This window comes from Mustela lutreola, chromosome 3, assembly GCF_030435805.1.
Source record: "Mustela lutreola isolate mMusLut2 chromosome 3, mMusLut2.pri, whole genome shotgun sequence".
Taxonomy (NCBI): domain Eukaryota; kingdom Metazoa; phylum Chordata; class Mammalia; order Carnivora; family Mustelidae; genus Mustela; species Mustela lutreola.
This window is the reverse complement of record NC_081292.1, coordinates 176694645-176722509: the sequence shown is the minus strand read 5'-3', so window position 1 is coordinate 176722509 and position 27865 is coordinate 176694645. Positions and strand designations below refer to the sequence as shown.

General features: G+C 39.2%; 1 protein-coding gene across 3 annotated transcripts in view; it reads left to right on the top strand.

The window, feature by feature from the left end:
* The window catches only part of NYAP2 (neuronal tyrosine-phosphorylated phosphoinositide-3-kinase adaptor 2), a 255425-nt gene that overhangs the window by 193974 nt on the left and 33586 nt on the right, over positions 1-27865 (top strand). For all 3 annotated transcript variants that reach the window (XM_059167879.1, XM_059167880.1, XM_059167881.1), the window contains one exon: positions 18487-18590. In XM_059167879.1, coding sequence (XP_059023862.1) covers positions 18487-18590 — 104 coding nt within the window. The remainder of the gene's footprint in view (positions 1-18486; positions 18591-27865) is intronic.

The window sequence follows — 27865 nt, the reverse complement described above, 5'->3', positions numbered from 1 at the left end:
TTTTAAAAGATTTTATTTCCTTATTTCTCCAAGGGAGTGCAAGCAGGAGGATAGGGGTGGGGGAGTCATGCAGGCTCCCAGCTGAACAGGGAGCCCGATGTGGGACTGAATCCCAGGACCCTGGGATCATGACCTGAGCCGAAAGCAGAGGCTTAACCAACTGAGCCACCCAGGCACCCACAAAATAATATTAATTATTATTAACTGAGCAGAAAGGTGTAGAGAGCTTTCCACACGGGGTGAAGTTGAGCAAAGATGAGGCAAACTTCTGTTGGGTTGGCCTTTCCAGTCTAGACTGAAGAAGCATTTTTGGAAGTAAATTCAGAAGGGCCTTGTCTCAACTTTATGTGGAAAGATCTTAAAAAGATAACCATGTGTGTTTCTGCCCTCTTGAGGAGGTCCGACATGGGATGCGAACTGAGGGGTGAGGCAAGCTGCTGTCACATCAGCAAGTGAGTTAGGAGAGGGGACTCCTTCAAAACAGACATCCTTTGCTTGCACATTGCATATGTGGGAATGCTCCTGACATCCACAAAAGAAAGCATTTTCCCCATTTTTCTGGAAACTTGAAGCCCTTTTGGTGTAAGTTATTTAGGAGCTTAGACATGGAAAAAACATTTCTCCATTGCAGAAAACATCCACTGCATACCAATGAATGTCTGACCGAATGATGGAAAATGCAGGTGACCTGGAAAGCACAGGAGCCTCTCCAGGGCCCAGAAGCTACTCAGTGCCAGCTAATGGTCACCATGAGAGCTGTTTATCCCAAATCTCAAGATTTAATTGCTCTTATGTGAGATCTCCCAATTTTAAATACAGTTCAATTTTCAGTTAAAAAAAAAAAAAAGATTCTCATAGTTTAATTCCTCTGACTGGGTAAGACCTAAAGTCTACCAATTTGTCTTTTCTGGCTTATAAAGTCAAGCAGTGACATCCCATTGGGTGGAGGCATAGAAATGACCCTGAAACAGAGAGGCTGGGTTATAGTAGAAACAGCAGGTGTCAATAGACATCCTGCCTTCCTGGCTTTTATTTTTCAGAAGCTGCAGCTCCTTGAGAAAGATGTGCTGTTGGTATGAATGGGGATTAAAGAGTGGTAAATAGCTTTTTATTTTAAAGATTCTATTTGTTTGAGAGGAAGAGGGCATGCACACCAGCAGAGCATGCACACGAACCAGGGAGGCAAAAAGGGGTAGAGGAAGTGGCCTAGGGAGAAGGAGAAGCAGAATCCCCTCTGAGCCAGGAGCCCACAGGGCTTGATCCCAGGACTCTGGGGTCATGACTCAAGTCAAAGGTGGACACTTAGCCGACTGAGCCACTCAGGCGCCCCGAAAGTAGTAAACGGTTTTTGATTATCAAAAAGGGAGGTGTTGGTGTTTTTTGTTTTTTGGTTTTGTTTTTTGTTTGTTTGTTTGTTTGGTTTGTTTTCTTTGTTTGTTTTTAAACTTCAGAAGAGAAACAGAAGTGTGACATTCTGTGAATAGTAAGGACTATCATCTTATCCTTTCATAACATCCTGGTAAAGTGGCCTGGCTTCTGACTGGGAGGTCGGGTGGATAGGCAAGTGTTGACAGGCAGTTTCCAGTGAAGGTGGACTTAATGCTTTATGGTTTCAAATTCCCAAATATAGAAAATTTTATACTTCATGGGGCTTTTAATGCCTGGAGAAGAGACTTCCTCCTGATGACCAGTGTGGTCTGAAGACTAAAAGATCCATCCTATCTAAATCTGCTCTGTAGAACACTTCTGGGCCTTTTCATGACCTGCAGAGAAATATTTTCCACCGCCATTCCTGAGTTAGCCCTTCATGTCCAAGAAGAGTACTGTGCACACAAGTTCAGGGAAGCAAGACCACCTATAGATTTGATTCCATTTAAAGAAAACAAAGGAATGTGCCATTTTTCACAAGCCATGTTTGTAGAGTGAATTTTATATGACTAGTAAAAGCATGCATGATGTATAACTGTGATTTGGGCATCCAGTAGATCTAGATTTAAATTTGAAATCTGTTTTTTTTTTAAACTGTTGATAATATTAGGTATGTCCCATCATGTCACCGAGCTCCATCATAAAAGATAGATGATAATTATATCTAACTCATAGATGCTATTGAGAATTAAAGGTGAGAATTAAATGAGATAATGTATTAACACACTTGGCATGGTGTCTGGAGCACAACAGATATTAAGTAAATACTAGCTATCATTATGATTCCAGACACCTTTCAAAGTGTCTTTGTGAGAGAGCAGAGAGAATCACTGATTCCAGGTGCTACAGGGAAGATTCTCATTAAGTAGTGGCATTTGAGCTAGGACATGAACTGAGTTGAATTTAGACAGGGAACAGAGCAAGAGAAGTGTAGGCAAAATGGGGATCATGGGTGGTTTTGCTGGGGATGGTGAGAGTTCGGGTTCCAACCTGACCACGTAGCACACCCAGCCCCCAGACTAGGATTCCTAAAGCCATCAGTCACAATTCTACTTCACCTTCCGATCACCTCTTTGAAGACTGGGAAGATCACAAAGGTGTTTGGGTGTTAACCAAAGGCTTAAGATTGGATGCCTGCCAAGGAGATGTAGCTGAATGGGGGCCATTTAATATAAGCAACAGAAAACTGGGATCCAGCAAAGGGAACGATGATTGAATTCAAATGTGTAGTCTTTGAATACTGTATTTTTACAAGTTGATTTTTAAGAAAGATGTTTTCCTCTTGAAAATTCTGAAGCATATTTACTGTACTGTACTTGATAATGCTGGAATCAATGACTCATTTTGCTGATAAACCTCCCAGCAGCTATATCTTAAAAACATTCAGGATTCAGTGCTTCATATCCAGGAAGGGTCCCAAACACACAAAATGAGCAGCATCAGATTAGGTGGCAGGACTGGGAAATGTGGAACAGTATTTATGATAATAATTCCTGCCAGAACACTAAATCTATGCAGTTCTTCCCTCTCTCCCTCTCTCTTTCTCTCTATTTTTTTTTTTTTTTTTAATGAACTAGGCTTCACAGCCATTGTGGGGTTTACACTCCCTGATACCAAGAGTCCTGTGCTCTATGGACTGAGCTAATCATGCCCCATCCCCCTGCCCTGTTATTTTTAGTGCAAGTAAACCATGCTTTGCAACAATGTTAGTAAATTAATATTTTGGTGGGAATGATTTGAGGAAATTATGTAATACTGCTGTATCCTAGTTTTTCTATCTTTATAAAAAAGATACAGAAAATCTCACTGTGTAGGTCATTATGAGGATTAAATTTAAAAATGCATAGAAAAGCCTGGCATAAAGCTGGCTTATAATAGCTAGTGAGCCCACAGTTTATTCCATTACCATTTGATTTTATTGTAAAGGTTTAAGATTTTTTTTCTAGAACCAAGACTGAATGTTTCCTTTGGAAAGTGCAGCTCAGTGCAAATGTGATACAGGGTTTTCTCTAGGTACACATAATGTAACTGGCTCCAGGATCACTATTACTGAAACAGCCCATGCTTCATTTATTTGTGCACTTTCCAACAAAGATTTTAGGCCAGTGCCACGGCTGTTTTGGGGTTCCCCTGAGTCTATATTCATAAAATTTGGAGAAAGGATCAGGTGCAGGCTTTAAGACTAGGTTACTGCATTATACAGAGTTATCAAAAAAATCTTAATCTCTCTTACAGCGTTTCTGTTCTGCTTGGTAGCAATGAATGGGATTTAAAATCATGTTGCCAAGGATGTGGGAAACATAAGAAAATACTGATAGCTCCAAATGTACACATATCCTTCCATAAATATCTGACTTGACATTCGTTCATCTTTTCATTCATTCATTCCCTTTGCATTTATTTTCTAACATAGTTATTCAGCTCTCCTCTGTGTCATTGCAGGGGCAAGGTGCAGAGGGGTAGAGTGTGCAAGGCAACGGTGGTAGACTAGACCCACACTCCCAGTGCATAGTCTAACAGGGAAGACAGAAAATAAAATAAAAGATTCTAATAAATGTTATGAGGGGGAAATACTAGGCACCGTGACATGATTTATTCTCTGGTGATTCAGACAGGCTTCCTGGAGAAAGTGATATTGAATTTGATGCTGGCATGACAAGTAAGTGCTAGAAAGTAAGAAGGGTAGTGTGTTCCCTAGAGCTCACTCACTGAAGTGTGGCTGAAAAAGATTTGCTTTTAGAACTTGATTAGTATTAAACATTTTGATATGGCTGTGTAATTCCCAAACTATATCCTTTTTTCTTTTTTCCATTTCTTTATATGGTCTGGCACTTTGGGGATGCATTATGGTCCCAGTACCCTCCTTTCCTTGCAACCACACCCTTTGCAATGTGCTTTCAGAGCTCCTTATCAAGAAGTAAGATCTACTCCTTGAATCTGGGTTAGCTTTGGGTCTCGTCCTGACCAGTTGAATGAGATGAAAGGAACTGTGTGCTGGTTCTGAGCCTCAGCCTCAAGAATGCTTCTACTTGTTCTCTTCCAATCCTACCACCACCACATAAACAAACTAGAGCTAGCCTGTGATAGGAGGAGATACGCAGAGGAAAGCCAAGAGTCTTCAGCCTTCAGCCTGCCAACCCCCAAACACATGAGAAAGTATAACATGACAAAGCGGAAACACCTCCTTGAACCATAGCTGACCACAGATGACAAGTGAGCCCAGCCGAGACCAGAAGACTCCCTCAACCCATTCATGGGCTCATGAACAAAACTAAATGAGTGTTGTTTTCGGTCACTGAGTTTGGGTGTAGCCTAAAATAATTAACTGAATTGGATATCACGGTTTGTTTCAGATTTGCTGATTTTTCCCTCAGATGGAGATGCTTTATTGTGATGATTATATCAGTAGAGAATGTTCCCTGAAACACAGAAAGAGTAAAAAGTGATCTTCACTTTCTGCTTCACCATCCCATGTTTTAAAGCATCATTTTTGACTGCTGTGGTTATGCTGTCGAGCTTTGTGTTGCTAGGAACCATGAGTTCTCTCTCATTTTTACTATGCAGCAAGAACAAACAACCAATCTGTAGAGTTCAGGCCCCCGCCATAATCTGGGCTTTGCTGTAGGATGTTGACTAACTTCCTGCTTGGCTCCCAGCAGTCCTGAGCAGCTGTGGGCTTTAGCGTCTACGACCCTCCAGGCTGTCATTCTGTACCGTGGGCTTAGGCACCAGAAGACAGCTCTCCACATCTGCTGTACTTCTCAGTTATAATTGGGTGCATTGGTTATTTCCTCCGGGAACACCGGCCAGATCCCGTTGCTAGGTTCTGCACAGTATTTTCACACTCTAGAGTTTAACGCTCTTTCTTAATTCTCGTAGTAAACACATAGCAGAATTCTCATTTGGAGAGCCTTCAGAGAGCAATGTAAGTCATATCCCCAACAGCCCACTTTTATTTCTCTGTGGAAAACTGTGACTTCTGCCTGCTAGAATTTGTGATCACCAGAGAAATTGTTTTGTTTGTATCTCTGCTGATACTGGTGATACGGCTTTTAGAAACCAACCAGCAAAGGGGAACGTGGGGCGAGTTAACCTTTTTAAATAGCCAGAATGTGTCTTTACAGGGTTTGAAGGTAAATAAACAGGGTATAACGTGCAAAAGAATCATTTTATTTATTTATTTATTTATTTATTTATTTATTTTTAAGATTTTATTTATTTATTTGACAAAGATCACAAGTAGGCAGAGAGGCAGGCAGAGAGAGAGAGGAGGAAGCAGACTCCCTGCTGAGCAGAAAGCCCGATGTGGGACTCGATCCCAGGACTCTGAGATCATGACCTGAGCCGAAGGCAGTGGCTTAACCCACTGAGCCACCCAGGCACCCCAAAAGAATAATTTTAAAATGGCACAAGGTTATTACTCTCATACTGCAAGGCAGAAAGCTAGACCACAGAAGCAGAACTTGCAAAAAAAAAAAAAAATTGATCAAAATGAATTTTGTTGTCCTTAAGTGAACTCTCCTCTCTAGCCTAGGAAAGTGGTCTCAGTCCGAGAGGCTAGACACTAGGTATTAGGGAGACTTGGGGATAGACTGTGTGTGTGTGTGTGTGTGTGTTGTGTGTGTGTGTGTGTGTGTAAGAGAAAGAGAATGAGAGAGAGATGAGTCTCCACTTTTGATAGAAAACTTCCCAGTGGGTAATCAAGAGAGGGAAACTGATGGGACTACCTGGAAATCTCACTACTGGATCCTAGTCATTGAGGAGACACAATAAAATAGAAGTGCAGAAGATTAGCTGAATGGCTGCTGCTCACAGAGCAGAAGGTTATCTGGCTGGTAACTCTCTGGCCACTGATGGTGTGTTAAAGATGTGCATAAAGTGTATTTCCTGGGGACCAGATTAAGCCACAGAGCCATCTACGGGTGGTTTCGGTCATGTGACTGCTCAGAGTGGCAGGGACTCTGAAGGACATGGCTCAAGGTGCCTGACAGGAAGCACAGAGGGCAGACAGCAAGGGGATCAGTAGGTGCGAGACAACCAGTCAAGGGGGGCCTTCTGGGTGCACTTGAAAACACCCCAAGAAGAAGGATATTCACCACCTTTCCATTCCTATTACCAGAGAGTGAGAAACATTAGCTCATGCTGGTGTCCGTGAAAACCTTTCCTACTCCCTCACCTCAACCCCTTCCTCCTAGCTCAGCCCCTGTGAAGGCAGACATGGGGAAGACCGAGTTAAGGGCAAGTTAGGGGTAGCCACCTGGAGATGAGGTAGAGAGAAATGTGGTCTCCTCTGTGCCAGGAACAGGGCTAAATGGGCCAAGAGAGAAGTGTTCTCTTGAAACAAAGTTCAAAATTGTAATTAATGTAAAAAACAAGGCATTTGAATTATTATTCTAATAAGACTTTTTTTTTTTTTTTGACTTGAAGAAACTGAAAAAAGTTGAATTATCAAAATAAAAAGGAAATTTCTGGAAGTTGGTCTAGCGTTTAACCAAAAGACAAGAAAGGACTGCCTGCTACCCCACAGCAGGTTAGAACTGGTTTGTGGGGTGAATAGAATAACATTGCTTTCTGATTGCATCTGAGGTCTTCTGTGTTCCAGTTAAGTATACAAGTTTAAAGAAAACAGAACTTGATGTAATTGCAAAGTGTGCTCTGAGATTATTGCAAATTGTATATAAGCTGAATTATGGAATTTGTTTATCCCTTTTACGGATCATTTGTGACCCATTTTAAAGAATGCCTTATATGGGGGCTTCTGGGTGGCTCAGTTGGTTGAGTGTCTGATTCTTGATTTCAGCTCAGGTCATGACTTCAGGGTCATGGGACTAACCCCTGAAATGGGAACCATGCTCACTAGGGAGTCTGCTGGAGATTCTCTCCCTCTCTCTCTCCCCCTCCCTTTGCCCCTCCTCAACTCATGTGTACATGTGCACACTCTCTCAAATAAATAAATCTTTAAAAAATAAAATAAATAAAATATTACCTTATATTTATATGCTATGTGTTAGCTTTTAAAATATAAGTGCTATCTCATTTGATCTTCACAAGAACCTATGTATCTGTGACCTGTTGTTATGACCTGATTATCTAGGTGACCAAACCGCTCAAGAAACTCAAGAGAGGGGTTCCTAGGTGGCTCAGCGGGTTAAAGCCTCTGCCTTCGGCTCAGGTCGTGATCCCAGAGTTCTGGGATCGAGCCCCACATCCGACTCTCTGCTCAGCGGGGAGCCTACTTCCTGCTCTCTCTCTCTCAATCTCTCTCTCTCTCTCTCTGCCTGCCTTTCCGCCTACTTGTGATTTCTGTCAAATAAATAAATAAAATCTTTAAAAAAAAAAAAAAAGAAAGAAAGAAAGAAACTCAAGAGAAATCAGGTGAATTGCCCAGATCCATTGGTATGTAGCAGATTCAAGCCAAGAAGTAGATTTCAGGCTTCTGACCCTTAGGACTGCTCTCTTCCCATGATTTAATTAGACTGGGTTTCCCTCTTTCCATCTCCGTGCTTGTGAATTCATTAATGTGTTCATCCATTCATTTATTCAGCTAATTGTTTTCGATATGAAGTTATCAAGCATTGAACACGTATGTGGCATTGGGGGAGATTGCCGTTAACAAGAAAAGTTAAAAACGTAATCACAATCTGTAAGCAAAGCCAATGAGAAGTAGAGCGCACTTCCTCTTGCGTGTGTTACACAGCCCCTGGGTGACACGGGAGCAGCGGTGTCAGGTGGATGAGGTATGAGAGCGCGGTGTGGTGCGAGGAAGCCGAGGGCCTGATGGGGGCTTGGCCCATCTGGACACATCGCTGATTCTGGTCTTACCTAAGAATGACACGAAGCCATTTATGGATTTTAAACATGGGAGTTGTGTGATCAGATTTACCAAATCAGCTAACGTATCCTCATCCTAAACCAAAGGAAACAGAATTACGAAGATAAGTCCGCTGCCCCAAATAACCTGCCTCATAAATCCGAAGAGGAAATGGTTTCTCTGCTCCGAAGTCCATGAAATTCCTCTGTTCCTCTGTTTTGAGCTACCTAAAAATTCATTCTCAAACACCTGAGCCAGCATGTCACCCTTCCTCCACCCAGAAAAAAACAAAAAGCAAAAAACAAAAAACGCAGCAATTTATTATGTGTGTTTGTTTTTCTTTAGTTCCCTTATTTACTCATTCAGCAAACTTCTCCCAGTGAGAACATCTGTTTAACAGCACGGTATGTGGTGATGACAGATGACCTCTGTCTCCGAAGACCTTCTATCTGCCTTTGATGGGGTCGATTTCAAAGAGCACAAGGGCTGGACTTGGTTCTGCAGCAGTTTGCTGAGTTCTCTCTAAACCATTTATATTCTTTTTCTAATTTTTTTTTCTACCAGTATGGTTGGTTTAAGTTATGGGAGCAGTATGGAGTCAAGGAATTTGATGATACTAATTGGTGCACATCTGTGTGTGTGTGTGTGTGTGTGTGTGTGTGTGTGCATGCGCACGTGTGCGTGTAACCACTTACAGCTTTCAAGCTTGGGTCTTATGTGATCCAATTTGCAGAGTCAGCTAACTTATTATCATATGCTATGTATAACTCTCTGTGTGAGTATAAACTGGATTTCTGCTAAATATATGCATAGACCATGATGTTGTACACTATCCAGATACCCTGAAGACTGGTGAGAAAAAATACAACTTGAGAGTAATTTCGTTCTTATTAGAGAAAATTCTGAATTTCTGTGTACTTCCTGATTCTCTTGGGGAAAACTAGTGAACCAGGTATGAACAACTCAGATAGCACAGAAGGTACGTACCATCACCTACTTGCCTCTCAATAGATTAATCCTGTTTGAGAACCACAGTGACAATGCACTGGCTGTACGGTTGACTCTAGTGACAGCTCCTTGTACCTTTCCCTGTGGGGAGCATGGATCCACTCTGTGGCCTTTCTCAGAGGAGTCCGTCCCCTGCCCCCCAACCCCCGCCACATTGCTTCCCAGTTGTCAGCAGTTGACTTTCTTTGGAAAAGCCCTGTGGGTATGCTGCACCAACAGCATCCACAAAGAATGCCCTGTTTCTGTGAAAAGCTTTAGTAGACATTACAAAGAAGAAGGTTCTTTCTGACTTAGGCTGGGCATTGACAGAGACTAGTTCTGGAAGCTTTGTCAGCTTACCAGAATACATACCAAATCAAAGCACTCCCACCTGCTGTCCAAAACAGGCACTACATTTTTCCCCTCCTTAGTTTTGTTAATATTAAATTGCATTGAAGTCTGGTCAATGAATTTTGGTCTTTTTGCTGGAAACTTGGAAAAAGTGAAAAAATGGGAGACTATGCTTTTTTTATTAATGAGAAGTGTATAAATAATTCACCTTTACCCTAGCTTTTTTTTTTTTTTTTAAGATTTTATTTATTTGAGAGAAAGCAGGATGGCAGGGGGAGGAGAGGCAGAGGCAGAGGGAGAAGCCAAATTTCTACAGAGCAGGGAGCATAATGCAAGACTGAGATTACTGGTTATGTTGCTCTCCAAAGGAAATTCAAACTGCTATTCCAGAAAAATAAGAGTGAATGGATTCTGGACAGGTGAAAATAGCAGATGGCCGTTACCTCTCCTAAACTGAATTTCGAAATATTTTTTGTCCTGTTTTACCATTTACTGCCAAAACTTTTACCAATAATTTTAGAAACTTTTAGCAAATGACAAACTTGTTATATGCTTAATCCTAACAACACTGTTACAAAAATAAAGTACAGAAAGTAGATCAGAAAGGAGTAAGGGACGTCTGGATAGCTCAGTGGCTTAAATGACTGACTTGATTTCTCAGGGTCCTAGCATCAAGCCCCACACAAGGCTCCATGCTCAGCAGGAGATCTGCTTCTCTGTCCCACCCCCCTTTCCTGCTCTCTACCCACTCTTGCTCCCTGCCTCTCTAAAATAATAAATAAATATTAAAAATAAAAAAAGAAAGAAAGGAGGAATAAAAACAGTGACCTTAGTAAACTAAGCTCATGATCGATCAAGAGTATTTTTGAGAGCATTTCAATTATTATTCCAACAGATTTCATTTGTGAATGTCAAAGAATCAATGGGTGAGTCTTGGAGCTTGCTTCTTATTGTAAGTGATTTAAAAGTGTCCTGAGAATTTGGATGACTTCCCTTGGGTCTCAGAGGCAGGTAATAGCGTTCCTTGGATGTAGCCAAAGAGACCTTCTTAGGGCAGCATTTCAAAACTGGTTGTTCCCAAATCCCTTGAAGTTTTCAAAGGTTTTCCCATGTTTCTGTGCTTCAGCATGGTATTTTCCTCTGTTTCATTTTTTTTTTACTACTCCAATGGCATATTAATTGCATAAAAAGTTACCTTTTTATGGGAACTCTTTGGGTAGACTTATATAAATAACTGTTCTCAAACTCTTCAGTCTCAGGACCCCTTGTGTTCTTAGAATTTATTGAGAATTCCAAAGAGATCTCCTGGAGTGGAGGTTAAATTTAACATATGGGTTAAGTATAACAATCCTTATCATATTAGAAATTAAAATTTAAAATTTAAAAATGATCCTTTAAAAATAATAAATCCATTATATCTTAGCATAAATAACATTCTTTCATGAAAAATAGCCATATTTCTTAAACTATAACAAATGATGAAGAGATTAAAATAATTTTACATGTTTGTAATTTTCTTTAATGTCTGACTTAATAGAGCATAGATTCTTATTTATATCTGCTTTGGATTCAATCTGTTGTGATATGTTGCCTTCGTTAAAACATATGAAGGAAATCTGGCTTTGTATAGATGTGTAACTGAAAAAAGGAGGAATTTATTAATAGCTCTTTCATATAGTTGTGTATATCCTTTAATATTCTACCCAAACTCAAAGGATAACAGTTTCATAAGGGTTAATTACATATCAATAAACTCATCATGTTCTGTTGCATTAAAATCCATTGGTCTATCTTGCAGTTTAAATTGGTCTTTTATCCATGCATGATTTATAACATCATGCTTTTAGGAAGTATCAGTTCACAAAGTCATGCAAATCTTCCATATGTTGACACATTTCATCACAAAAATCAATACAGCACATTAATTAATATTACCACTGATCTCCTAAGAGAAGACTTTAAGTATTAGGATGCTGTCAAACTCACAGTGGTGCATACAAGCTTTACAAAATTTTAGTTCCTGCTTGAAAGCTCAGATTTATCATTGTCCACAAATTCTGTCAGTTGTCTTCCTTAAAGCAATCGACTTACTTCATTCATTTTTGAGAAAATATCTGCCAAATATTCAAGTTTGTGTGGCAGTGAAAAATACCTGATTACTGGAAATTGGTGCTGTTGCTTTGATGTGCTAAGGTAACAGCAGATTTATCCAGCATTGTTTTTAGACTTTCAGTGAATTCGTCAACACACTGAGAAAAGCAACACGCATCTTACTTAGTACTTCTTTGAAAATAGTTTTGACCTCATGTCACCACCTCCTCCCAGGATCTTGGAGATTTCCAGCTGTTTTGCTATAGAGTGAACAAACATGGCCATTACTGGAGATCACATTCTTTATGTTTATAACGGACAGTGGTTCAAGACAGAAGCATAGGTCCATGGCCACTGAAGTAGAACCTGCTCTAAGGAGCAAATGATATTGGACCAAATTTTGTCTCAAGATGCTTGCTCTTAAATAAAGCACAAAAACCAATGGTATAAACAGAAGACGTCATTAGTATTGATTATCATTTGTTACGAATAAAGAATTTTTACATTAATAAGGTGGGTGACATATAAAATTGGATCTTTATTTTCTTCCCTTTTGTTATTTAAAAGTGAAAGATAACATTTTAAAAACAGATTAAATTATTTTTGTTATGTTTTCATTCCTTATATCAGTGATGAGAGGATTTTATTCTATTTTTGCTTTTTTGTTTATTCTTTTTTTGATATCATAACACAAAGTGAAATTTCTATCTCCCTGGTAATATACATTTGATCTTGATACAAATCATGATATGTCTTTTTGAATTTATATCTTGGTAGATGGATTTTCTTTATGTAATGATTTTAAGAGGCATATGTTCCTTATTAAGTATATTGCTTTATACACATATATTGTAATTGTATTTTAATGTGAAATGAAGTATTTTTGAAGACAGAAGCACCTTTTTGTATTCAGCTAAAGTGATGAAGATCTTAAGAGTGTTTCAGAAATTATATATTAAAATAAAAGAGGCTGTCAAAAAAACCCCAAAATGGTTAATGCTACACTGTGCTATGCTTCCCTGTAAGAAACATACCATGCATTGAAGGGTCTAGGGCATTCCTGTGCAATGGACAGTACGATTTATATTCTCTCTAGATAAGAAGGTGGAAGGTAGTAAAAAAATCTCAGTTCTTCAGATACTTAGAAGGAATACAACAGGCACATCTTACTCTACCTGCATGTACTCCTTTCTCCTCTATGCAATGGGTCTTGTCATTCTATGTGCACCATTGGATCATAAACTCTACTCATCATGTCTCTACCTCACTTTTCTTTGGATTTTAGATTTTCACCAGAATTTCAATATTTCCAAGAAGAATCAGTTTTATCAATAGTTTTACTCATTGGCCCTGCAGATAACACCAGGATGTTGGTCCATGATTATTGGATACTCATTCAAAGCTACACAAGACTCATTGAGAGGAAAACTGGAGAGAAAATATCTACTCTAAGAGTAGATTTTTGCGGCCTGTCAATTTTTTTTCCCTCCAGTCACAAAACCATCACAGCAATGATCGGACTTTTTCTCAATGATCAGATTTTTTCAATGATTGGATGTTTTCTCTTTTCAGTTTCATACCAACAATGCTGAAGCCTATGAGTTTCTCAAGGACCTACATAAATATTGGATATTAAAAATAAATAGTAGCACCAAAACTCCTAAATAAACCACCAGATTTAATAGTAATGAATATTTAATTAAATCACTACAAAATGTGACATTAGGCCCACTTAATTAATTGTTAAATGTATTTCTAAAACAATTCTATTATATTGGAAAACAATTTCTAGATTAGATGGTGTAATACTGCAAGGATTCCTGAGTGTGCTTGATTACTCTCCAGAAATCATAACCATTCGTGAATCAATTGGATTATTCACAGTCCAATAATTTCTGAACAAAACTGTAAAAAAGCATTTGAATTATATATAGAGCAAATTACATTTAATGTGGGATTTGACGGCACCTTACATGTTTGCTATGATGTACAATAGAAACTTTAAAACAAAGTGGGAGCCATGAAGCTTTTAACATAGCCCTGGGACAACTGTCTTTTATTACTGAGACACCAGTTTATCTCAAATAATATATGTTATTTCCAAGAAAATGCCTTCCCTAGAAATGAAAGTAGAGTTTGTAATAAGGACACTTTGGTGTATTTTTAAAAAGCCTTGACTCTTATGTAGCCTTAAGTTATTGATTAGAAACTTTCAGCAATATGACTGACTTGGGGAAATTATGATATGTCTCTGCTACTACAGAAAGATACAGTGTATTAGAAAACAAATAAGACAGAGGAAAGATATGTCTCTGCATTTGACGGATTTTATTTCTTTGATGCTAGATGAAAGTGTTTTCTTTGGTTGAAATGCACTAATCTCCTGGTTCTGTGTAGATGCAGAGGTGAAGGAGTCATTTGTCTGCTTTCTGAAAGCAAAGAGAACTCTGATACTCCTAATAGCGGGGCCGGCTGGGAGACGATCCTGTAACAATATCAAGGACATGACTTTGAAGAGAAATCCAATTCACCCTAAAGGGAAGATGAGAAATGATTGAGAAATGACTTTCTTTAAAACAAAACAAACCAGTGATAAGTTGTGCCCACTAAGAATAACAAGAGAGAAATATTAAGTCACACAGTCCACTGGGGACTTATTTAATAAAAACTTTAAGATGATCATGAGTTATTACTCTGGAAACATCCCAGGATAGTACTGATGAAGTTCTAGAAAATAGGTGAGGTTCAGTGGGGTGGAGGCTGAGACCGCAACCAAGAAAGAACTCTTGAGAGGTGCAAAATGGTGGTTTATTAAAGCACAGGGACAGGACCCGTGGGCAGAAAAAGCTCGCGCCCTGGTGTTGTGAGGAGTGGCAGGTTATGTACTATGGAGTTGGGGGAGGTGAGGAAAAAGGGAGGTTTCAGTAGAATTTTCATATGCTAGAAAGGACCTACAAGATACCTGATACCAAAGGCCTTGCCATTATCAAGGTCGCTTTCCCCTTCTTAGCAAGGTATTAACGTTAGATTATTGGAAGATTCCTAAAGAATGTCACGAATGTCCCACCCAGGAGTGGGGGTGGGGGAAGGTTGCAGGGTGTCAGCTTTTATTTTGTCCTTGGCCAGCCTTCTGTTCCCTCATCAATATGTTATGCCAAAAAGTTCAACAAAGTTTTTCTTTTCTTTCTTATTCTCTTTTTCTTTTTCTCTTTCTCTTTCTCTCTTTCCACCCTCGTTCCCTTCCTGCCTCCCCTTTCTTTTTTGTTCTTCCTTTCCCCTCTGATTCTCTTTCTTAATCCACTATCTTTTTCTTATTCCTTCTTACTCTCTCTACACTTGATCGTCAGGGAAATTTCATATCCAATATCAAGTGTTACTTCTAGGATGATGATAGAGTTTACAAAGCAAGAAGTTTTCCTTGAATGTGATAACAGGTGCCTTTTAGTGCATCATCAATATCTTAATGGAATAGAGTTTTTCTTGGGGAAAAAAGTTCTACCTTAGATCTCTTTTTAGGCACACGTCCATTGTTTTTGAAAAAAAGCCTTGACAATTTTGTTTTATATTAGCAAAATTCAGGAAGAAAACTTATTGTTTTTAGTGTCATGGTTCCTAAGCGTTCCTGTTTAAGGCTCAAAGCACAGTGTATTTCCAAGGGTAAGTGAGCTGGATGATTTCACGTCTATGTCACAGCCCGAAAGAACCTCAGTGAGGCTTGGCTATAATCAGAATCTTTTCTAGGATTTTTTGGGACTTCTTTAGACAATTCTTTTAGTCAAAGGAACTTTGGCGGCATCAACATCATAAAGATTCATTTCACCAACTTGGTTACATAAATACCATAATAAACGTGAACTGTGTTTAAGAACCATGAAAAACTGATAGAAGATGCAGAATGAGTGAGATAAAGATAAACCCAACCCTCAGAATTTTAAAAATTAAATTTAAAAATTGTTTAAAAAAACACACCATTTAGCGGCAGTGTTACACAGTGTGTGTGTATGTTTCTGTTTGCCTGTGTAAGCACGTGTACATAATGAACTTAATGGTCGTAGTGTTAGTCTGCTGCTGTAGGTAGAATCATAACCCATAGGAGCCATGTTGGGATTGAACAGTTGACTCCAATGTAACCTCAACGTTAGAGTTAGCCCACAGGTTAGTTGGCTAGTAGAGCAATCTTCTGTGTGTAATGGAGATTTAATGGCTCATACTGGAATACCCAAGAGGGCTTGATGAGCTGGGACATGCTCTGGATTGCTATCCAACAGAGTAAGGAAAGACCTTTCCAGGTCATAATGAAATGGGGAGTTTGCATGGATTTTGGTACATCTCAGTCTGTTCATTAGAGATATCAGTGTCTATGTTCGAAAGAGGCTGGTTAAGTCAAAATCTGACTGGAAACCTAACAGGAGAAATTAATCCCTAGGTACACTGGATAATGTAAAAGGCCTTCACTCATCAGATAATCTCCTTAACATAAACTTGAAAAGGACCTTAAGTAAAGAAATATTATTTGCCATCCTTTCTTAGGGAAAGATACTGAATTTTCTGACTCCAAGTGACTAAACGTGTTACCACAGTAAGGGGATACATATAGAAACATTGGCCTTATTATAAAAACATGTCAACCAGGATTCTGATGGATGCTTTACGTGTTGCTTTATATAACAAAAGGTGATATGCTAAGGTATGCAAAATTTATGCTTCCTGGGAAATGAACTTAATTTCTAAATTACAGGGATAGTTTATGTCATTGTATAATACTGTTATATTTAAACACCTTTCAAGAGTGGGTGAGTGGGGATGCCTGGCTGGCTCAGTCAGTGGAGCTTGTGACTCTTGATGTCAGGGTTACGAGTTCAAGTCCCACATGGGTGTGGAGCCTATTAAATAGATAAATAAAGTAGGTGAGTAGATACTAGAATCATCTACATAAAACCAAGGAAAGGAGAGTTTTCAAACTTCGTGCCTCCTCTAAAATGGATCCTAGAAGGTCACAAGCCTTTGAATGAGAATCACTGCCTTTGCAAGTCGGAGAGCTAGGATTTGAACCCAGGCATTACAGCATATTCCACATTATCTTCATTGACTTCATTTATTTTAAGACTTGCCTTGACCTTTTCTAGGTTAAATTGAGTGTTTTCAGCTAAAGAAAAGTACGTATTAATTGAACACGTATTATGTGGTCCCCACCAACATAAGTGCTCAAAGCTGCAGCGAGCACAACAAACACGGTGTAAGTGGTCAGGTGGTCTCGAAGAGAACCGGGATGCTTGACAATAGGAAGGACGCGCTGAAGTTGGTCTTTGGAAACGGGTAAGACTTAGTCTGATGAAAGTCCATACAAGGGCACACCCTGAGGTGACGGACAGAGGCAGGACTGAATGCAGAAGCTGAGAGAGGAGACAGTTGCATGTGTTTTGAACAGCAAAACAGTGCAAAGAGAGTAGATCTGATCAGATGAAGCTACATCACAGGAAGCCTTTGAAAATTAGTCGGGTGTGTTTGAAGTGTTTATCATATGAAATATGGGGTAAAGGGAAAATTTTGAACAAGGTAGAGGGCTTTAAAGTAATCTAGGAAGCTCAGTCCAATGTGTTCAAGTTAGTCTTTTTTAAGATTTTTTTTATTTTTTTTTTATCTGAGAGAGCGTGAGAGAGAACACAAGTTGGGGGAGGGGCAGAGGACAAGCAACTGCCCCACTGAGCTCATAACCTACACAGGACCCTGAGATCATATCCTGAGCTGAACCCAGATGCTTAACCAACTGAGCTACCCACAGTTTTGAGCAGAGAGATTATGGGGGTTAGCCGGGAAGTTACACACACACACACACACACACACACACACACATAAACACAGGCAATCTTTATAGCTAATGCTATAACTCTATAGCGTAACCTTAGAATTAGAAATAATTTAAATGTAGTCCAGTTAGAAGATGGAACATACCCAACACTGAAAAAGTAACAGTTAATATTAAACAAAAGCATGGTGTCAATTTTCATTGTATGACTTTTTTCTTCTCTTATCAAATATCTTCAAATATATATGAAAATTAATATCCTCTCTGTACCTTGTTGGATGAAGGGAACTCTTTCCATCCCCGAATTCTAATCTCCAAAGTATCCTGTCCATGCCCTGGACAGCCCATTTGGGCTCCTGAAATGGAAGAAGAGGTAGGGGAAATGCCTTTATAATTTGGGGAAAAAAAAAAAAAACAAACACTGTTATTATGAAAAATGGCAAGAGTCTTAGAAAGTGGTTATAAAATTGAAAGTGAATAGTGAATCAGAGAAATGCTCCACCGAAAACATGATAAAAAATATTCAGGACAAGCACAGTGATACTGATTTCAAAATTAGAAAAAAAAAAAATAGGAGGGAGGAAGAGAGAGAGTACGGAGGGAAAGAAGTTTTGGAGAAGGTGACAAAGACATTTCAGGACCTAGGGGACCTACAGACCAAATCTAAAAAGAAAGTACCTAGAGTGACTCTGTCACCTGCTTTTTCCCTGAATGGGGCCCTGGCTCTCGTAATTACTCTGTAGAAACTAACCCTAAGTGAGGTAAAATGTCCGAAGGAACAAAGAGCTGGACTTCTGTGATTTATTCTTTATTTCTAGAAGCTGACTGCAAATAAAGCTTCTTTTAGACTGCGTGGTGATGACATCATTCCATCCCCCGCCAAAGACTAGCAAGCGTCAGAAGCATTTGAGGATTTGAAAGACCATGCAGCAAAGCAGAACGGGGATCGGAGCACTGTTTGTCATGGCCGATGCCCTTCAGCTAATGCTCTGCCTTCTCCCCCTGTTCACAGAACCGAAAGTCAGCTGCAAATTGGGCCGTTCTGCCTCCACGTCAGGTGTGCCCCCGCCATCGGTCACTCCTCTCAGGCAAGCCGGTGACCCGCAACAGAGCCAGGTACCATCATCGTTAGCCAATCGTGATTGACTTCCTGTGATGCAACATGCCAAACGCTTCACCTCTGTCTGTCGTGTGTTGCTGTAGACAACTTTTGCATTTGCTTTTATTTTTCTATGTGTGTATGGGTGGAGGGGCTAGTCATGACAGTCTGTGTTCTCATCCAAAAAGGACAGTCTTTCTTCTCTGTGACCGGTGAAACTTTCTTTGCTGTTTGTTACCAAATCGTTTTTTCTGTCTCTGGTTCCCATCATTCTGTAATATGAATGTAGTAAACTTGTACTGTATGTATTGGCTTCGCGGTTATTTTTTTAATGATTCTTTCTCTCTTCCATGTTTTGTGTACTTTTATACTGTCTCTGAAAATTTATCAACCTTTGATAAATTTACCTACTTTGTTTTGTGTAGATTTCTTTTTAAATGTTTTGTCTACAACACTTGCACAGATGTTGTCAATGAATTTGTACATACCTTTTACCTCTTATCCTATTATACTGTAATATTTGTGGCCATTCTGCTTTTATTTCTATTTAGCTTGGAGCATGATTGTAAGACACTGTGAATCTCGATGTCCTTATAAATATTCATATACCAACTCATCCGGATTGAACACGGCAGCTAGTCTTCTTCCTTAGGCCATAAAGACAAATTGACCAATCAGATAATCTAGATATTTACCAAAAACTATAGACTAATAAGGCGATCTTTAAATAAATGACTTTCCTCTCTTATCTCAACACCAGAAATGTTCTCAGAAAGAGAATGTAAGTGTTCATGCATGGTAAATAAGTTTTCTATTATCACTTGGAGAAAAGAGTAAAGAAATAAAGGCATAAACTAAAATATCATTTAATCCTTTACAGGAACAGTATGTTGCTCTGATGTTCATTTGGGTACATGGTTGTCTATGGGGATTCAGTATGGGGAAAATCATGAAACATAAATGTCTATCTGTAACTCACCCAATAACAATTCAGTACATCTTCTTAATTTGTGAAGCTTAATTATTGTTACTGTTAAGTATTATGGGTGTTAAATAGAATAATGTCATCCTGGAGTGATTTCTCTCTGCTTCCCAGTTTTAATCTTTGTATTCATAAAACTCTTCTGAAATAGTAAATTATGAAACTAGCGATGGTACCTCCATGGGAACTGTCCATTACTGATTAGCAAATTACATATTCATCAATTATTTAAAATGTCAAGCTATTTTAAAAACATAACTAAGCAGAATAATTGCATTTTTTTTCTAATGGGGGACATGGTGCTTTTTAGTATTTTAGTCTGGCTTAAATATGCACAGGATTTGATTTATGAATATATGAGACATCTATAAACATGGAGAGATGAGAGGCCTCTCTCAAGGACATCTCAAGTGTCATTTAGAATTCCTTGTGTCTTAATTTAAAATGTTAAATGCTTTCATAACTTGACGTATCCAGCTCGAACACTTTTTGGGCAAAAAAAATAAGTAGAAACGATAAGATAATGGATTAATAAATAACACAATTAACCTCACTAAGATAAACTGCCACTTCAGTTGATTTAAAGCCATTTCAAAAATGTTACATTTGCCAAATTTAAAGTTTAAAAAGCTGGATACAGAAAGGAAAGAAATTTAGCTGACTGTCAGAAAATTGCATTCACGTAATCGATTTTCTAAGGACATGTATCTTGCTATTACATTACTCTCAGTATCACAGAGTGGTTTTCTATTCTTTCTTTTGTTTTCCATTATTTTTTTCTAGTTATCTTTATAGTTGTTTCATCTTAAGCCCCTTTAACTCTCAATGAAAGGAGGTTCTTGGGGTAAACTTCTGGAATAAAAACAAGACATAATGTTTGTGTCTTTGCATTATCAACTGTTTGCTCACCTGATGAGATACTCTTTATTCTTCCAAATAGAGCAACATGAGAAAGCCCTTTACGTTGCTTGAACTCTGTTAGTTTCCCTACAAGCTGCAGAAACCATGGCATGTACCCATAAAGTAGATGGACCGTCACAGCTCTGAACTAGAAGGCGAGCCTCTGAGACTCTCCTCTGTGGCTTGTGACCTGGTGTAGTGTTTGCCTATCCCTATAATCTGGAACTAAGGAGGTCAGCACGGCTCAGAAGAACCCTGCTTTGCACCCTGTGACCCAGCTTTGAACTAAAGTCCGTGGCTACTTACTGAAGATCCACCTCTCACCTAATTCCTGGGCTCTTGACTGAGATATGTCTTTAAGTAACAGCCAGGATGACACTGCCCTTTGTTTGGTAATCCATGTCGACTGGCTGACTGTAAGAGTGAATATTCACAAACCAACTTGGATATGGAATGCTTAGCATTATCAGACAATTACCCGCATCACCTCTTAAGCAGTTCTTCTGATACCAGGATTCCCAACAATTATTTAAACACATTCATGCCTGATAGGCGATGAATCTGCTTCTTCCTGGGAAATCATGGAAAAGCCACATGATTTCTTTCAAACAAACGGAAGCAATAGTTAATCCCTAAAATAATTCCAACAGTGCTTATCAGCTGAGGAACTTGGCTTTAGGATGTCTGTGCCATTTTAGCCATGTTAAGGGACATTACCATTCGTAGAGGAGGAATTGTGTTTTCTTTCAGATTGTTTATTCGTATCTTATCGGTTTCCCATTTCCTCAGTGCAAGTTTTTGACATACCCTTACATGCTATGGTAGGAGCTTTCTAAGAAGTATTATAAGAGGGGCATATGGAAGTGCTTGACATTGGTCCAGTAAAGAAGTACAGAGGTGCCCACAAGAGTCCCCCTCCCACAGCCTAGGCCAATAATGATGGCCACCCCCCCAATCCCTGAAGAATCTAGAGACAGCTATGACTCACTGAGCCACAGAGGAACCTAATAATAAGAATAAGAATTCTTATTATTATTAACAGTGACTGTCCACCATGAGCATTTGTGTATTAAAAGAGGTCAAGATAATGTTTGCTTGGTTTTGCAATCTTTGGGCCTCAGATAACCACAGTAGACCCAGGATTTGTAGAAATGTGTAATCTTATCTGACTGGATGTTCAAAGTATGTAAGAGAAAATATAATGCTCAGGAAAGAAGTTGTAAAGCATTTATAGTATAATATTATTTGAAACTCAGAGAGATGAAAACAATTTTTTTTTTCTTTCTTCATTCACTCCAGAAGAAGTAGACTAGACATGGGACAAGATATTTCCTTGGAATTTTATTGTAATGTGGCCATATATCTGGGCCTTTTTCTTAAAACAAATCTTCAGAAACTAAACTGAATTTCTGTTCCTGCTAGGAAAATGCCATTTTCTTTCCTTAGTTATAAAAGTAAAATGGCATAAAAGTCATATTGAATTTGGAGCGCATGTAACTTTCTCTTTTTTTCTTCTGTAGTAAAGTAGAAAGCCATGTGTTCAGAATAAAGGGTGTGACCACTTTTATAGATGGTAGAAAATGATGTTCATGTCGTTCCTCTGTATCTGGCCTGGAGCAAGCCTGTCTCTTGGAATGTGACCTCCATTCCATCAGTGATGATGCCATCTGTACTCTTTCTGGAGCAGGTGGTAAGACAGAAGCTGATGCTCATGGTCTTGGGAAAGCCATATTTTCTCTTAGGAATGGAGTAGCTAGAGTGTGTTTCCACAGAAGTGCCAACTTTCCTTGGAAAAATGTTCCCAAAGAGTGTTTGTATTTGTTTTTCAGAGAAGGAAAGAGATAAGCCCTATATCTCCCACTATAGTACACACTCATGTCACCCCTTCCATTTCTAAACACGTAGGCTCCTTCTGACACACAAGCTCTCTCATACTTACACATACATATACATACTTGCTCACACTCCCTCACTCATGAATGTACACACTTTGCATTTGTTAAATGACAGTGGAATCAGGGAATCACAGAGCAGTGATCACATCACATCATATCACAAGTTGCATCACAATAACAGTGACCTAAGCCTTGAAATGAAACTTCACCTTCTCCTTGAGGGTAGTTTATCCTTTGAAACTGGATTATCTCTGATTATTCTTAATCTCAGGGAAGGGTTAGGAAAAGGCCATCTGTAATTTCCTTTGGACACACATTGCGAAGGCTGACAGACCCAAATCTCTTTAGAAATCTCACGGTCACCTCCAAAGCCATTATCTCCTATTTTGTGGACCCCTGACACCATGACAGATACCTCTTCATTACCTAGGGCAGGCCTTATCCCAGCTGCTGGTCAGGCGAGCATGCCCAAGTCCTTTCAACTTGCCCCTTCAGGATGATTTCTCAAATGTTTATTCCTTTCAGTGCCAGTGCTCTGGCCTCTTTCCATACTCCTAACATCCCCCTGTAGTTTGATGACCTTGTTGGAACATAATGAGAGCCAGCCCTGGACTGGCTGCAGAGTAGAGCATGTTCTCTTTTCCCATGGATGCCATAGATGTGTCTGCACACCAGCATCTGGTCTGCTTCTGTAGGTAATGGAAGAAATGTTGGGGTGTCCAAAGCTTGACACATGTCCAGCATGTGTTCTGGCCGTGCCTGAATGTCAAAAATTGTTTTTTAGATATCTCGACAAAAGGAAGGTAAAGCATCCAGAGACAGGGATTAGGGATCAGTATATGTGATTTTGTGACAAGGGCTGTGCCCGGTTCTGAGACATACCAATAATAGCCAACATATTGTGTGAGACTCAGTAATCTTTTGCTGACTGACAAAATTTCTCTCTTGATAAATGTCTCTTTCTATATATCCTTGAAAAATGTGTTTTTCTCACAATCTAATTTTGTCCTTGTCTTTAGTTTCCTACCTCCAATGCAGTGGGATGTGTTGATTTGCCCCCACAGCCTCAGTAGTGCTTTGTCTTAAAGCTTTAAGAAGACCACTGCTCTTTCTCAGGATCTGGGCTTTGTAAGTTTTGTGAGTTCTGGGCTTTCATTTAGTTTTCTACATAGTCAGAACATTTGTACATAAAACTTCTAGGAGCATAGAAAGCATAAGGAAAATGAAAGACAATGTGAGAGTGAGTATATTGACATAAATGCTCAAACAAAGGCATAGAAAGGAATTCTGTTTTCATCTTCTCCACGCCTACCTACATCTCTGAATAATGTAACCTTAAATGGTATGTTCTTATTTAACCTCACCTTCCATGCATAGGATCAAGTAGAAAAAGTAAAATAAACCTTAAGAATCTAGAAGTTTCAACAGGGTTTTCTCTTCAGAATTCCCATGCTACCGTTAGCATGGATAGAACTTGTTATTTTGCCAAGACTGTTCATACTTTATTCTAGCCTTAAGTCTTGTAGACCTAGAATCTATGTACTAAGAGGGTTAATATGATCAGTTGTATATACCTTTTCAAGTGCTTTCTGTCTAGGAGCTGAAATTTTGTGGTGGATGGGAGAGAACGGTGTTAGGAAGGGAGGGAACTGGAGAGGTGGTGGGAGGGCAAGTGCCATCCCAGCTTCACATGATGAAGGGATCCTCCTCTACCGCGCCTTGCTCAGGTGTTAAACAATCTTTTGTTGTTAAGACCCTGAGATTATTCCAGTTCTTCCTATGAGACCTGACCTGAGAGCGTATTCTGTGTTATATTTGTACTTGACATAGCTGACTGGATTATATGCTCATGATTACAGTGCAGGAAGGAAATGGAGGAAAAGCAGAGACAGAACACACAACTAAGCACCCAACACTGAACTCACTTCATTAGCACATAGCTGCCCACCACAGAGCTTCCTTCAGGCCATACAATATATTTAAAATGACTCCTATTGTTTGCTTCATTCTGCATACAACTTAATTTGACATATATTTCCAAATAAGTAAAACCCAACAGGGGTACTTGGAAACCCCTGCTATGTTTACAATACAACATCATTACGCTGGAGGAGGGTTTATCTGTACTAACTTCAAATTGTAAAATAAGGTGTTATGTTAACAAAGATTATGTTACAAAGAAATTATAATTGTTAGAATAATGATGTTTACTGAAGAGCCTGGATCTAGCCTTGTGACATGTGGAATAAATTAATATTATAAGTAAGAATGTCAGTGTTTATATTGATCTATTGCCATGTATTACGGCAAAAGTGCGTTAAAATAATGCGAGTGCCAAAACACGAAAACAGAAATACATTCTCTTATGTGTGCTGTCAACAATCCTGTCTGATTGCTTTATATGAATGTTAGCCTTTACTACCCATTGACACTCTCTGTGATTAATTTCATATTTAAAGAAAAAGCAAAATTTTGTGATTGCTTTTAAATAACAGACAAATCCAGTCATATGTGTAATGACACACTGGCATTACTCTCAGATTGCTTTTTATAATACACTACAGGATAGCTAAGAAATTTGACATATTATTTAGGCATCCCATGTTAACTTTTGTATATTTCAAGGAGTAGAATATCTGGGAGTCACCTTTTAAAGACCAGTAGTTTCATGACCCATCTTTCAATAATACCACTATTGAGTAGAATTAACCTAAACAAATTTATCCCTGTGCTCTTATGCCAATTCCTGCCTCCCCCCCACCCCCCAGAATAACTTGTCATTTTTTCCCTTAGGGCAGGAGGCAGGGTATAACAAACAAGAGGTTGTTCTCTAAGAAGTCATGAACCACTTGACACAGGGGGGTGGGGATGGGGGCACAGGAGCTGTGAGTTTCCATCCTCTGACTCAGCTGTAGTCCCTGATCCATGCATGCGTCCTCCTCAGTGTCAGAGTCTATAACCTAACCCATCAGGCCTGCAGGTAAAAAAGCAGCTTACGGATATACTCCAGCATTCTTTAACCCATGGAGAAGATAAAAAAATTGTTTGGATTCCTTAGATGAGGTTTCCATCATAAAAACCATGTGCCATTTATTGTCATCTCTGCTGCAGACTATGCCAGGAGCTTTTCTTTCTACAGTTCTAGCCTGTGGGTACTGTTATCATCCCACATTCCAACCGTGGGTACTCCGTGGGTACTCCAGTGCCTTGTCCAAGGTCTGTACCTGGTAAATGTCAGTCTGTGATCTTAGGTACTCAGCTACTTAAAGGATGAAGGACTTCTTTTAGAGTCTTGAATCCACCAGTTAGTAACTGATGAACTTGAATATATTGTTCAACTCTTCAGTATCTGTTTTCTTATCTGTAAAATGGGTGCAGTGTTATCTGCCCTGGATGGTGATTGTCATCATGAGGATTGAAGAGAACATATGTAGGGAAAGCTCTGGATGGACAGACCAAAAGTGCTAGAAAAATACTCATTCTTCTCTTTTCCCTTATAGCTTTTCCTTCTTCCAAAATTCACTCCCCTGCTTGCTAGGAAATGCTAAGTAGGAGAGTTGTCTTAATCAGTGGTGTTCTGAAGGTGGTGGGCATGGAGGGAATGGTCCATCCACCCTGTATCACTGACCTTGTTTAGAACCACTGGTGCATGGTGATAATAAAAAGCACAGACTTTTAGCCACTTTCATTACGGATTTTAAATTCTCTAGACAGTGGATCTCCTCATTAGCAGCATCTGAGATGGACTGGTTTCTCCCAACCCCTCCTCAGTACACTTGATACAATTATATTCATTATTCCTTTTCCAAATAGGAAATTAGGTACTCGGTTATTTACCATACGATTGGAGTCTCTATCTGGCATTACTTCTTAACACCTGAGCCACCCAGGTGCCCTGTACTGGCATTTCTTCTTAACTTATAGGTCTCATGTGTGGCTTGGAAGCCAAATGAGTAGAAACCAACTAAGGTTACCATTTCAGAAAGGCCACCTGCCCCCTAATACTATTTACTCTCCTGTTTGAGTGAAAGTATGAATGAACAGAAAGAAAATGTTTAGGCTGCAGGGGAAGCCCTTACCAGCTGGGGTCAAGACAAAAGATGGAGATGCAGGATAAATTTGCTACCAACAACACTTAAAGCTTCCACAGACCATAGTTGTTTTTTATTTTGTTTTGTTTTGTTTTTTGCTTGTTTGTTTTTTAAAGATTTTATTTATTAATGAGAGACAGACAGGGAGAGAGGCAGAGGCAGAGGGAGAAGCAAACTCCTCCCTGAGCAGGGAGCCCGATGTGGGGCTGGATCCAAGGACCCTGGAAACATGACCTGAGCTGAAAGCAGACACTTAACCAACTGAACAAGCCAGTCACCCAGACTGCAGTTTTAAGTGCCTTGTTCTCCTAGATGCACATGCATTTATCCAAAAGTGTGGATATTTTATTATATTATTTTGTTTTATTATAATATTTTATCCCATCATATTGATCGGACAGTTCTGTATTTTAATTCCTTTTTTTCCTTTTAATAAAAAAGCATTCAGGATATCACATTATAAATTGTTATGTACACCCAAGGCCTGAATTTTAACCACATTCTGTCTTGCAGAGTGAATGTGCATCCAGTCTCACCCTGATACATGGGTGTCAGGGGGTACCTCTTTGTATTTCTTAATCAAAGTTAGAGACAATGGAATCTTTATATTTTTTTCAGACCTTTGTAGCCTCATTTGTTCCTCTTCAGATGCCAAAGGCATTCTAGTTTCGAAGACTAGCAATAATATGGACATATTCAGGAAAGTAAAGCTAAAGATTTTAAATCCATGAGTTTATTCCTTGTGTTTTCAAGTTGATCTTTCAAGTTTCCAATCCCATGTCAATTTTATTAAATAATTAGATAATAGAGACCCCGGAAGCAGGGGGCAGTCAAAAATATTTAACTGCTAGACTTATTCCAAATGTCCACTTGACACTTGAAAGTGATAACTTTGGCTCAGTCTAAAGAACAATTTCCAGTGTATCACGGTGGAGCTTGTTGGAGTTGAATACAGATAGATAGCCACTGAAGGACCATTAAAGCTTTCCAGGTTGCTAATTTCGTTTGAGATCTAAATGCTACGGTTGTGTTCTGCTGCCAGTTGTTAGCAGAGGTCCACAGAAACGTTTTCCATCACAGGCTGTAACTATTGAAATGATTATCAGGCTGCAGAAGAAGCTGGACCAAGCCAGCTGGGGGAAAAGTAGCATAACATTAGGTGGACCCCTAGCGCCACCTACCATCCAAAGTGTACATTACAGCCAGACCTTGGATTTTAAAAATAATTGAACCAAATAACACTGAGTTATGACAGATAAAATATGTTGTTTGCCAAAATAACCATAATAGTTATAGAAACCCGGAATAAACATCTTTTATGATACTTGTTTTGGATAATTTTCATGACTTAGTCTTGCAATTTTAGGTTGTCTAACTTTTAAATATACCTTCCTGTACTTCTAGGGGTGGGAGGGAATAATGAA